The sequence below is a fragment of the Sceloporus occidentalis genome, unplaced genomic scaffold, assembly GCF_023333645.1.
Source record: "Sceloporus occidentalis isolate IW3139 unplaced genomic scaffold, rSceOcc1.0.p SCAF_6, whole genome shotgun sequence".
Taxonomy (NCBI): domain Eukaryota; kingdom Metazoa; phylum Chordata; class Lepidosauria; order Squamata; family Phrynosomatidae; genus Sceloporus; species Sceloporus occidentalis.
The window spans coordinates 61,395,649-61,409,204 of NW_028316986.1; the positions used below are offsets into that span (position 1 = coordinate 61,395,649).

Genomic DNA, 13,556 nt, shown 5'->3' on the forward strand with positions numbered 1-13,556 from the left:
AATACTATAGATAAGTTTAACGAAAAAGAATGGAATGGTATTAAAAAGTACATCGAGAAGAAGCTAATAAAAGGAATAATCTAATTCAAATCAAAACCAAAATAGAACAAAATAAAGCAAAGCAAAATAAAGATTAGCAGAAAACAAAATAGGTTATACAAGAGAGGGACAACGAATACCCTTCTTACATGTGAATATATATATATACGAGTGCATATAAATATTAAGGAGCATGGATATGCGTGTGTATGTATACATACATACATACATAGAATACATACATACATACATATATATGTCTGTGTGTGTGTGTGTGTGTGTGTGTATATATATATAACTTAGAGGCGGGAAAAAAGAATCTGGATAGGAAACTAAACAAACAGGAAAGGACAGAAGTCTAAACATCGTCCAGGAATGGAAACAAAGCAAGGAGATAAGATACATGTAACTCGACCCTATTTGTGACAACTTAGGCCATATGTATCATATGTGACCTACTGTACTACTGTATTGAATTCGTATTGTATTTGTATTTGTTTGGTGTATGTAAAGTACTGTCTTGTTAAATTTTGCTTAAGTAAAAACTTAAAAAAAACCAAATTGTCGAACAGAGACATGAGTATGCTGAGTACATAGATTTTTTAAATTCCTTTCACACATGCCATAACTTTCCTAATTTATTTACCAGATGAAGACAAAAGGAAGCAAGATTATTTCATGACTCCTGTGAGAAGCTGAATAGACTGTAGGTAATAATATATGGTTCAGTCACAGTACTACAAAATCCTGATAAAAAATGATTAGCTTTTTCCTAACAGAGAGAGCCGCCAGTTTCCATACTCTTCTGGCAGAAGTTACAGCAACCAAAAATGTGTACGTGTATTTTTATATTCAATAAAATATATTAATTTTTTAAAAAATAGAATAAAGGTTGGGGATGTTCTACAACCAGAAGAGGAACACAATACATGACCAAGATGAAATAAAAATAATATGAAAGCAATATACAGATAATTTTGCAACAGAAATTCCCACCATATATGGAGTGGGAAATCCCAGATATGCAAGTAGGGCTCAGGAAAGGAAAAGGCACTAGGGACCACACTGCCAACAAATGATGGATTTGGAGCACTCCAGGGGATTTCAGAAGAAAATCAGCATGTGATTTATAGATTGTAGTAGATAATGAAAATCTATGAAATGCTCTTAAAGAAATGGGAGTGCCAATATATTTTACCGTTTTGATGAGAAATTGTTTGAATAGAAAATGGAAAAACAGAATGGTTCCCAATTAGCAAAGGGGTCAGGCAAGGTTTCATTCTATCAATCCTTCAACTTGTATGAAGAAAACATCACACGAACAGCAGGTTTAGACTCTGAAAGAGGAGTGATGATTGGAGGAAAGAACATCAAAAATCTATGATATGCAGATGACACAATGCTACTAGCAGAAAACAAAAACTTGGAATAATTGCTATGGAAAGTTAAAGAAGAAAGTGCAAAGGTAGGCTTACTGCTGAACATTAAGAAAACAAAAATAATGACCACAGAAGATTTACTTAAATTCAATCTAGACAATAAAGAAATAGAAACAGTCAAAGATTTCTCATATCGTGGACCCATCATTGATGGAGATTGCATTAAAAAGATCAAAAGTAGATTAGGACTGGAAAAGGCAGCTGTGAAAGAACTAGATAAGATCCTAAAATGTAAAAAATATACAACTGAATACTTGGAGCTGGATAGTGAAGAAAATTGAAAGAAAATCAACTCATTTGAGATATGGTGCTGGAGAAGAGGGCTGAGAAGATCATGGACAGCCAGAAAGTCAAACAAATGGATACCAGACTAGATTAGGCATGATTTTTCAGTGGAATCCAAGATGACCAAACTGAGGCTGCTGTGCTTTGGCCACACTTCCTCAGAAAGCTCTCCTATTCAGTCAGGCAATACAGGAAATGAGCTTTCTTCTCATTCCTCATTTGAGGAATGTACTTTAGGTAAGACTTTTTCTTTTCTCTGCTTATTCCTATGGTCTTGAACAGGGGGGTAGGCAATCTGCGGCCCGTGGGCCGGACGCGGCCCGGCAAGGCCTTGGGACCGGCCCTCGCCCAGTCCTGCTGCCAATTGACGCCGGAGCCTTTGGCCTCGGGCGTGGGGCCTTTGGCCTATCAGGAGGAGGCGGGCAAGGGGGGGCAAGCAGCGGGCAAGGGGGGGCAATTGTCTATAGAAGCCTCTGAAACAAGCATTTATATTAACATTTTTTTTAAAATCAGCAAAAAATGTTTGCGTGTCCTCCAATTTTTTTTAAAAAGTGTCCTCCATTTTAAAATTTTGCCCTACATTTGTCCTGGTTTATTTATTTAATTAATTATTTTTTAAAATTATTTGTTTATTTTTGGGCTTCGGCCCCCCAGTTGTCTGAGGGACAGCAACCCGGCCCCTGGCTGAAAAAGGTTGCCTACCCCTGGTCTTGAAGGTCTTTTTTCTACAAGCCTCTTTCTTTTGCACAAAATGGCCACCATGCCAGGCTTCACACCCTTTACAAATTGGTGGTCACATCAAAAATGCTTAGTATGAAATCTTCCTTCTCTCATACAACAGAAGTGCATGTTAGCATTGTTGTGCAGTACATTATGTACCACGTCATTTCGCACCAGAATTATCACCTTCCGTGATGCAGGCAACAGTATGCAAAACTGGACAATCTTAGGCCCGTTACAAACGGGCCTAAAAGTGCGCGCTCCGTGCATGCTAGTTAGAAAGGGGCGTGCTTTCCGGACGCCCCCAACCCTAACACGCGCGGAGCGTGCACAAAATGGTGGTGGCCGTTCCACACGGCCACCATTATGACGTCACGACCACGCCACCTCCAAACAAGGCAGCGTGGACGTGACATCCTTGCGCCACGCTAACGTGACGTCCTTGCGCCACGTGAGGGCGCTTAGAGTGCCCTTTACGCAGCGCAAGAAGGAGCTCCGTTTCGGAGCTCCTTCTTGGCTTTGCGTCGCTGGGTGCAGCCTTCAGACGGCTGTGCTAGCGACGCGGAGGAGAAAGGGGCCAAGCGGCCCCTTTCTCCTCCTCCCCACCGCCACGGGGTGTCCTTGGGGCTTGTAGCCCCAAGGACACCCCTTTCCAGGCTGCAGGGAAGGGGCCTTTTGCTGCTTCCCCGCAGCCCGGAAAGCAGCGGATCAGGGCTTCAGCGGCTGCTGCTCTGGCCACTGAGGCCCCAATACACCGGGGAAAGGGGCGGATGCAGGCCACCGCTTTTCGGCGGTCTGTAACCCGCCTTAGAAACATAAGTTGTAAGAGACCACAAGGATCATCCAGTCCAACTTCTGCCATGCAGGAACTCTCAATCAAAGCATCCCCGACAGATGGCCCTCCAGCCTCTGTTTTAAGACGTCCAGGGAAGGAGACTCCACTCTATTCTGAGGGAGTGTGTTTCACTGTCGAACAGCCCTTACTGTCAGGAAGTTCCTCCTAAAGTTGAGGTGAGATCTCTTTTCCTGTAGCTTGCATCCATTGTTCCAGGTCTTGTTCTCTGGAGCAGCAGAAAACATCCCTTCAAATATTTAAACAGGGCTATCATATCACCTCTTAACTTTCTCTTCTCCAGGCTAAACATGCCCAGCTTCCTAAGTTGTTCCTCATAGGACCTGGTTTCCAGACCCTTCACCATTTTAGTCACCCTCCTTTGGACACACCCCAGTTTCTCAACATCCTTTTTAAATTGTGGTGCCCAGAACTGGACACAATATTCCAGGTGGGGCCTGACCAGAGCAGAATAGAGTGGCAGTATTACTTCCCTTGATCTAGACACTATACTTTTATTGATGAAGCCTAAAATTGCATTGGCCTTTTTAGCTGCCGCATCACACTGTTGACTCATGTTCAACTTGTAGTGTACTTGCACCTCACCTCTTCCAGAATGAGTAAAGAGACACTGCAGACAGGGGTCTCCTAACAAGGCTTTTATTCTTCCAAAGTTCCACTATGTACAGCGACTGTCCACCTTCCACCAACACAACAACCCATACGGTGACTTGAGGCACTCCCATTATATAGCAAGAGCTCCATGTGGCCTTTTGGCCCTGCCTCTTCCTCTTGTGTCACACACTGTTCTCTGTCTCCTATCCAGGGTGACTCTGCACATTTGCAGCCCTTTTGCAGCACTTTACTGCACTTGGTGGCCATCTCCTGATGTCACTTCCCATGTCTCCACACTGAAGGGAAAATGCCTTGTCATCATGGTTGACAGTGACCTTTTGTTGTCCAGTCAGTTTTTTTATCCCACATAGTACATTTTCCTTTCTGAGTTATACCTCAACAGTGCAGACTCCTGTAGTTGTGGAGATGATGGAAGGTGAGTGGATGACTCCCTTCACCTTGGACACCCACATTAGAAACCCCACAACCCCCGACATATTCCCAGTTTCACTGGCATGGGGGAAGAAGAATCTGCAGTGTTTGACGGGAGTGTGCTGACACATTCTCCATTTTTCTGGCAATAATGATACACAGCCTGTCACAAAGCTACAGCTTTGACCCGCTATCACTCCCTTTCCCATTTGTTCATTGTTCGCATTCCTGGACCCAACATGGATCATTTGCAACAATTCACACTGCAGTATCAGATAGATGATTTTCCCTCTTTTGTTCACATCACTTTTTTCGTCAGTTTTTTTATGCTTTACCACTTGGGTCTTGGTGTCCCCAAGCCCAGGAGTGGTGCCTGGCAACTGAGATTATGCTGACATCCTGGGGCTGTCCTTGATGACAGCTGGTGTGCCATAATCACAGACCTACTGACATTAGACAGGAAAGATGAGATGTTATGTTAATGGTAGCAGCCAGAAGACAAGAAAAATAAGAAAAAGAAATGGAAAATAAGAACAGAGAATTTTATAGAAATAAGAGTGAAACAACAACTCTAAAAGTAGCTTACTCAAAGCAGAGGTACAAAATAGACTGGTGCTGCTAGGGGTTGTTCCCCCTGAAACTAGGTCTTTCACTGAAGGCCAAAATGGTCTACAGCACAAAATACTTTCACTAGTTTTAGCTGATTCCCTAGCTGCAACATTTTTTGGAGAAAGACGAGCCTGGCCATAGTAATCATTCATTTTATACTTGGATTACTGCAAACTTTTATAATACAATGCAGGGAGGTACCCTTACGGATGATTGCAAGCTTCAATTTGGTATAATATAGTACCGCGACTGCTTGTTCACTTCTTCACGCGATTCAAACTCTAACATGTTTAGCTTTAATTCTAAATACCCGGAGGAGCACCAATTAACTTACTATCCTGTCTATGAATTAAATTCTTCTGCTAAGGCCCTTCTTCAAGTGTTCATTAACAGAGAGCAACATACAAACTTTTAAGTGAATATATAAAGCTCTTATTCATTTTCTTATACAACTGTCATCTTCGGCCTGGAGGGAGTGAAAGGACAGGCCCAACGCCATTGGGCCTGAAGAATACGACCCTCCCTCCTTGCCAATTGTCATCTTCCAGCCTGGAGGGAGTGAAAGGACAGGCCCAATACCATTGGGCCCAGCCTCAGTTAAGGAGAAGAGCCCTCCCTCCAGTCCATCTGCCTTGGCCCAGACCTGAGAGAGAGAGAACTGCTGGACCTGATCCCCTTCCCCACTATCATTCCCTTCTCCTTTTGCGTTGCGTTTTTTTAGATTGTAAGCCTGAGGGCAGGAAACCATCTAATTAAAATAATAATTGTAAGCTGCTCTGAGAGCCTTTAGGGCTGAAGGGGGTGAGGTATAAATACCGTAATTAAATAAATAAAAATAAATAAATTTTCATATTGAATTTAAGTAACTTTTTGTACAAATGAAATCCAACTGGATTCAGTGAACGTTTCAGAAGACACTGACCAGCTCTAGTTGCCATTTATCAATCTCTAATGTAGCTACTGCAGCTTGCTCGTTTTTGTGAGATGACGATTTACCAGCTTCGCCAACATGAGAATAAGCACCACAGGCATTTTGAGGAGTTGCCTGAAAGGGAATAAAGAATACAACATCTCTATCTGTTTTTAACATATACACTAATACACATAAAATACATACATTTTAATATTAAATAAATACATTTTACCTGATCTTTTCAGAACCAAAACAAATATATGTCAAACTGGAATATTATATAAGGTTATGTTAATGGTAAATGCTCTGCAAATAACAGGTCATTAGGCTATTATCCATATTTTTAGGGGGAAAGGCTGTGAAAAGTTACGCATGGTTGCAGAAAATAGGATACAACTGACAAGCGAGGAAGGACTATGAATAAAACTAAGGGGCTATACAGACCACCCCTAAGGGTTAGTGCAACGCCGACCCTTTCCTGGCCAGATTGGGGCCACGGCAACCTCATGCTCCGGCCTCGATCTGGCCTCTGGAAAGGGCAAAAAGTCACAAAAAGCAGCTCATTTTCTGTCCCCTCCAAAGGCCGCCATAGCCACAGTAGCATGGCTGTTTGGTGCCCCTTGGGCACTGTGTCATCTGAATGCAGTGCTGGAGGTGCATCATGACGCCGTGCACCATCTGGAGCGACACACGGCATCATAGTGCTTTGGGGACAGAGTTAGGGTGTGCGCCCTGACTTGCCCACAGGCTGGCCTTTTGGTCAGTCTGTACAGGGCCTAAATCTAAGAGAGATCCAATGATCTCCCACATGCACACACATGTAGGTACAAAGAGTGGGGCAGAGTGTGGAATCCATGGCTCCCCTATTGATACTGGACTGCAACTCCCATTATCCCAACTAGGATGGTAAAAAGGCAGTGATGATGGAAATTATAACCCAACACCTTGAGGAACAAAGTTTCCTCAACCCTGCAATAGAACTGTGAGAAGCTCCCTTATTATACAGTTACATCTAGATCAGTAAGAAATATTAGAGTTTATAAATAAGACCGTGATGACCAAACATAATACAGTGAAGTACACCTGTCCTTCCATATTTGCTAGGGTTAGGGGCATTAGACCCCCATGAATATGGAAAAACCACAAATAGCAAAAACACCATGTTTTTACCTGAGAGGACACCTCTCTAGGAATCCCTAGGTCTTTCAGTGCAACTTTTAGTTAAAGTTGACCATAGAGTTGCATTGGAGGACCTAGATGTTCCTAGAGAGAACATATTAATCAAATCTTACTTTACATAGCATAGTTAGCTTAATAATACTGTGTGTGTGTATGCACATAGTTGTTTGTGATGACTTTGAGGCTGTGCAGACCACCCCTAAGCAGCCCCAATCTCCCCTCTCTGCAGCGCAAAAAGGAGCTGCAAAAAGGGGCTTCTTTTTGTGCCCTGGAAAGGGTGTGATAGCTGTGGTGCTGTGGCTTTAAGGAGCTCCTTTGGTGCTGCATCATGTGGACGCAGCGCCAGAGGACGCAGTGCCAGAGGAGCACCGTGCCGCCATGCAGACTAGCACGTGGTATCATGCCACCCTGGGGGAGAGTCAGGGCGTGTATCGTATGGATGCCATGCCCTAACTCCGCCCCCAGACCAGCTTTAAGTCACTTAGGTCCTGTACAAATGGGCAGGAAGGGGCGACAAGGTGCCGCCCCTTTCAGCCAGAGATGGGTGCAAATGCACGCCGCAGCGCCGATCCAGCCTCCGTAGAGCACAAAAAGGAGTTGGTTTTTCCGGCTCCTTTTTGTGCCTGTGAAGAGGCGCCACAGTCGCTGATGGACAGCTTCATCATGCCCCTTTGGCGCAGCGCCATTTCAATGGCTGCACACCAAGATGGCACCCAGGCAGCGCGGGGAGGGCTCTGAGCACGGGGACGTTCCGCCCTCACCCTACCTGCAGGATGGCACTTTTTGCCCGTCTGTATCGGGACTCAGTCACTGTTTTAAAAACTCTGCATAAATAAAACAATCCTTGCTTAAAAAGTACATTTATTTGAAACCTAACTTATTAAATTAGTTTCAAGGCAAATAAGTGACTCAGAGATGGGCTCCAAATAGCCTTATCTTTCAAGTGTTTTAATATTTTTGTTAGCATGCTCATGATGTTTTTGGTTATACATTAATCCAAACCACTCTTCAGAGAACAAAAGGAATAACAGCTTTATTTACAATTCGATCTTAAGGCAAATTGTGTGGTTACTTTTATATACAGCTCTTCACTTGTTACAATCTGTTTTCCCTATCAGTTCCCTCACTGACTTTACTTCAACTTTTCTACTTCTTAAACCAAATTATTGTAATCCCCCTTTCATTAGGACTATGAATCCTGACAAGGTCTTTCTTAAAACCCAATTAGCATTCCACCAGAACAAGGAAGGTATGAGCCACTCTGATCTGGCTCTGCAAAACTCTCAACTGACTCAGACTCTCTCAAATGACACACTCATCTATTTCACTTAACTTCTTTCTTCATTTTAACTCTTTCTTTCTTACACAGAAGTCTGAATTCTGTTAAGGCTTTGTACCCTCTGCACCTGCCAGAGAATCAATTTGTCCATACCTTATTAAAACTCAGACACTTACTGAGGTATCCAGGAGAGTTTGTCCTCTAAGTGTGCACTCCACTGTTAGCATTTTTAGATCATCATGAAGCTTTTCATTTTCAAGCACAACCACATGAATACGAGATTTAAGTTCAGACATTTCCTCCTAGAAAATTAAGGATACGTATTGTGAAAATGGCAGTAATTAGGTTGTTTTAAAATATGGTGATGAAATGCTCTTCTTACAGCAGTAATTTAGGTCCTCTTAATAGTAGCATATGGGATTCATTTTACGATAAAATCTTATAATAGATCTATTATTAAATATACCCTAATATGTAAAAGAGGCTTAAACTACAGACACATCTATCACTAACAGTGCTAGTTCCAACTGTTAGAGGTGTGTGAGAAAATCTTTCCCTTGAATAAAGATGCCTACAATAGGCTGCAGTACAAAACGAGTGCAAGTGAAAACCAATGACACCCTGACAGTAGTTGTTCTGAGCTAAGTCTATGCATGAACAATTCAGGGACTTATGAATGTATGTCTGATGGAAACCATATAAGTAGTCATGCATATGAAGGGGGAAAGTAGAATATGGAAATTGGGTAAAAGACAAATGAGTGGAAGAATCTGAAGCACAGAAATCATGTATGGATGCCATCGACTTCCAAAAAATTATTTGTAACTTGAAAGCAACACATGTTACTTATTTAACATAGCCCTTATGATTTTGATGTGTAGTAAAATGAATTTACACTCTGTTTTAAATACACAGTGGCCCTTCCACATTCACTGGGATTAGGGGTGCAGGACACCTTTGAAAGTGGGAAAAAGCAAACCACTATTTTTAAAACAAAAACTTGAGAGAACATCTCTCTAGAACCCCTACATTCTCCAGGACAAATCTGTGGTCAACATCTGCCAGAGGTCAACCACAGAATTGCACTGGAGGATCTATAAATGTCTAGAGAAAGTGTTCTTTCTAGGAATCCCAAGGTACAACTTCTGGTGGACAACTGACCACAGAGTCACCCTAGGAGGCCTAGAGATTCCTGGAAAGAACATATTAATCAAATCCATGAAGATTCAAAGCCACAAAAGTCAAATAAACAAATGTGGAGGGATGACAGTTTCTAGTTTTTAAGAGACTCTTTTTTGAATGTGTTCTACAGTACTTCTAAAAAAGAGATTAGAAGACACAATATATCTGCTATCATCAAGTCTATAGATATTGTTTCTGTATAACATATGCATAATTGCTGCAAGATTTTAAGTATTAAGTACATTCTATTATGCAGGCATACATTCTATAATACAGTAATACTTCAGTTAACAAAGCTCTGACACTGAAGCTCCTTTTTACAAAGTCTTCTTATGCCTACTCAATCTTCTTGCATCTTCCTCCTTATTCGTTTTTTTAAACAGAATCAGCATTAGGAGGATAGTGAGGGAAGGCTGGAGAAACACAGATTTTTAATGTCAGGTTGCAAGATCATGCCTGCTATAAATGATGCAATAAATTGTGTGAACTGGGAAACTGGTATTCTGCTATAGCCAATTGTACTGTAACAAGGTGTGTCTATCTAGAATAGGCAATGTAAATGCACAATGTACATTGCAATGTAAACAGCAGCTGCCTTCAGAATCCCTCACTGAGCATGCGCAAATATGAACACAGGAAGTAAAAGGAAGAACAAATAAGACTGTTTCAGTAGCTACCACCAGCAGAGCAATGATCTGCAAATTTGACCACCAAACGGATATGATTTTTAAAAGTGGAGACAATGGATGCATTTTCCTGGATGCATTTTGAAAGAAACTTCAAAAGAAGTTCAAAAGTTCAAAATGGGTTTCTTTACCTATGTATGGCTTACCTGATCAGCTTGGTTCACTTCACATGTGCATACTGTTTAGTACTGAATAAAAATGATGAAACATGTTGAGTGTCCTTTCTTTTTTTAAGGTGTAAGAATCTATCCTTACTCTTTCAATGCTCTTGCTGCTCGTGGTACCAAATTCTTTGCTAAAGTAACACCTAGGAACACATCTACTTTGCTAACTGAGATATACCTGCAATCCACTTTTTTTTTTAAGAAATAGACTGTATTTAACATAAACTGCTTTACAATACCTTGCAAAATTTGACTTCAGCCTCCAGGTGGTTAATGTATTGAGACTGGTCATGAACGATCGGTACAAGATCACAAAGGGCAGGTAAACTCTGATCTGCAGCTTTAGCTGTTCTCTGAAGAAAATAAATGTAATGACAGTAAAGAACTTTTATATAAGAGTTTTTCAAACTATATTGGTATAAGAAAAAAGCATTTCACAACAGGATAATTTGCATTCTTTTCCACTTGCACATGACATTGTTTTACACTGGAAGAAAGATTCTGGAATCAAATCTTAGCATTTATTTATTTATTTATCTGCTTCACTCCTGTTACTTCCCTCATCCAGATTTCCCATTAGGATAAGTTCTTGACAATATGTTAACACCATTGCCTCTCTCTGCTGCTTCTCTTTTCCATTTAACTTGTTCTCATATTAATTATCATTATGCTAAGAGGTCTTATTTCTCTCAGCATAAGGCATTACTGTTAAAGGTTAATACAGTGAAGCATAGAATCACAGTGTCGGAAAGGCCATGAAGTCCAATCCCGCCAAGCAGGAATACACAATCAAACCACCCCTGAAAGATGGCCATCCGGCCTCTGTTTAAAAACCTCCAAAAGAGGAGACATCACTACGCTCCAAGGCAGCGTATTACACTGTCGAACAGTTCTTGCTGTCACAAAGTTCTTTCTAATGTTTAGGTGGAATCTCTTCTCTTATAATTTGCATCAACTTCTCTGTGTCCTAGTCTCTAAAGCAGCAGCAAACAAGCTTGTTTGGTCTTCAATATGTCATCCCTTCAAACATTTAAATCTGGCTATCATTTCTTGACCTTCTCTTCTCTATGCTAAACATACCCAGCTCCATAAGTCGCTCCTCACAGGGGTTTCCAGACCCTTCACCGTTTTGGTTGCTCCCTCTGGACATGCTCCAGCTTGTCAACATCCTTTTTTAATTGTGGAGCCAAGAACTTGACACAGTATTCCAGGCAAGTCCTAACCAAAGCAATGGCATCAGGTGGTGTGGACTGCACTGGGTGACACCTCAGAAAAGGGGTGACACTGGGCTGAGTGCACAACCGTCTCTATTGTATGCTGTTCTGCTCATGAGTAGAGTAGCATGTGGAAGTGGGGGAGAGTGCCCAGCGCACCCCCCTTCCCTGCCATTCACTGTTCTACTCACCGTGTTCTGGCTCAATGCTAGGGAATTCTGGGATTGTAGTTTAATGAGACATTTAGTATTCTCTATCAGAGAGCTCTGGTGCTACAATAAACTAAAATTCCCTGGATTTCCCTACCATTGAGCCAGGGCAGTTGAAGCAGTCTCAAATTGGATTACGTATGCAGTGTGTTTTGGACCTTTGCTTTTAAAACTGTTTTTAGCATGTTTTAAAAACTTTAAAAAATGTTTAACACTATGGAAATCTTGTAGGGCAGAAATTAATTTAAATAATTTTGAAAAAAATAAAACCAATCTTATCATTCATCAGTATCCCAACATTTCTAGTACATTATTAATAGTAAATAATTCTTCCTGCAGCACTAGTATTTGTATGCTTTGAGATTCAGAATCTTTTTTGAAAGGATTTCACCCCACACACCTAGAATAAATTTAGATTCTTTGTCTTCCGTCTCTCTTCTACTGCTGGCTTTCTCCATGTCACATTCATTTAACTCTGATTTAAAGGGCTGAACTGAAGCTAAACAGCTCAACATTGGTACAAGGTTTACATCTTTAATAAACAAATATAATTTCCTACACCAGCATATTAATCCCTTGTTAATTATCTATATAATTCATGAACTGAGATAATATAAATGTTACTTACAGATTTTGCCAAAAGGCATGCAATTATTTGTTCACTTTAACAGGAATAAAAAAAGAGGATAATGCTTACTGGGGGTGACATTCTCCTCCTCCTTGAAGGGGACATTTCACTTTCTTTTTCTTCTTGTTGTCGTAATAAAGCTTTAAGCTGATTAACTAAAAGAGAATGATTAATTATATATTAACAAACAAGATAAATCTAGCCGAAGCAAAACCACAAACTCAAAGTTTCAAACCTGCATGGCTGTACTGGAGCTCCCGCCATGTTCTCTCCTCGCTTTCTTCATAGCCTATATTATTACACAATTGGTCAAACACAGCTGCGCCTTCCCCTATTGCCATATCTTTTTCATCCAAGGCCTGCTTCAGTTGATTGAGGCTTTTACTAGCACGGTCTGTGAACAACAAAATGTTTTTTAATTTGTTGTGAAAATGTATGAATCCACATTTGAACAGGCAAATACAGATGATGAGATTTATCAGAACACATCAGCCTAGGGGTCTGGACAACGGGAGCTAGTTTGTGCTAGCTAATTAGGCAACCTGAGCTACCCATTTCAGAATGTTCAAAACAACATATCTGAAACCATACTAGAAATTTATGGATTTGGACCACAGAGTTTTAATCAATAAAGTGAAAGGACAGTGCAGCTGGCCCTCCATATCCACAGATTCAAACATCCAGAATTTGAAAATGTATATAAATTCCAAAAGCAAACCTTGATTTGACTTTTTATAGAAGGGACATTATTTTACTACATCATTGTATATAATGGGGCTAATATCTGGAGAGCCACTAGTTGCCAACCCTTGTAATTAACTCATGCCTTGGAGAGCTTCATGACTGGACAGGCGGAATATAAATGTGATTCCCAGAAGCTGCCCAGCAAGTCATGCATATATAACTGACTCCGATGAATAAGAATGAATATGCCCTAAAGCACAAGTCAGATGATAAAAGGAATCACATCTAATATTAAAAACAGACAACCACTCTCTATAGTATTTCTATCTAATTGGGACAGAGCATCAATGTAGTGATCCTCATTCATTCCACTACTAACTCTCAGACTTCTATTGCCTCCTACAGGTCTGATAAGATACACAGAATCATAGAGTTGGAAGAGACCAC

General features: G+C 41.0%; 1 protein-coding gene across 3 annotated transcripts in view; it reads right to left on the minus strand.

Moving 5' to 3' along the window:
• Positions 1-13,556, minus strand: part of SDCCAG8 (SHH signaling and ciliogenesis regulator SDCCAG8) — a 181,120-nt gene that overhangs the window by 163,529 nt on the left and 4,035 nt on the right. For all 3 annotated transcript variants that reach the window (XM_089529829.1, XM_089529827.1, XM_089529828.1), the window contains exons 2-6: positions 12,661-12,819; positions 12,495-12,580; positions 10,614-10,727; positions 8,519-8,644; positions 5,894-6,016 (exon numbers count right to left, since the gene is read on the minus strand). In XM_089529829.1, coding sequence (XP_089385955.1) covers positions 5,894-6,016; positions 8,519-8,644; positions 10,614-10,727; positions 12,495-12,580; positions 12,661-12,819 — 608 coding nt within the window. The remainder of the gene's footprint in view (positions 1-5,893; positions 6,017-8,518; positions 8,645-10,613; positions 10,728-12,494; positions 12,581-12,660; positions 12,820-13,556) is intronic.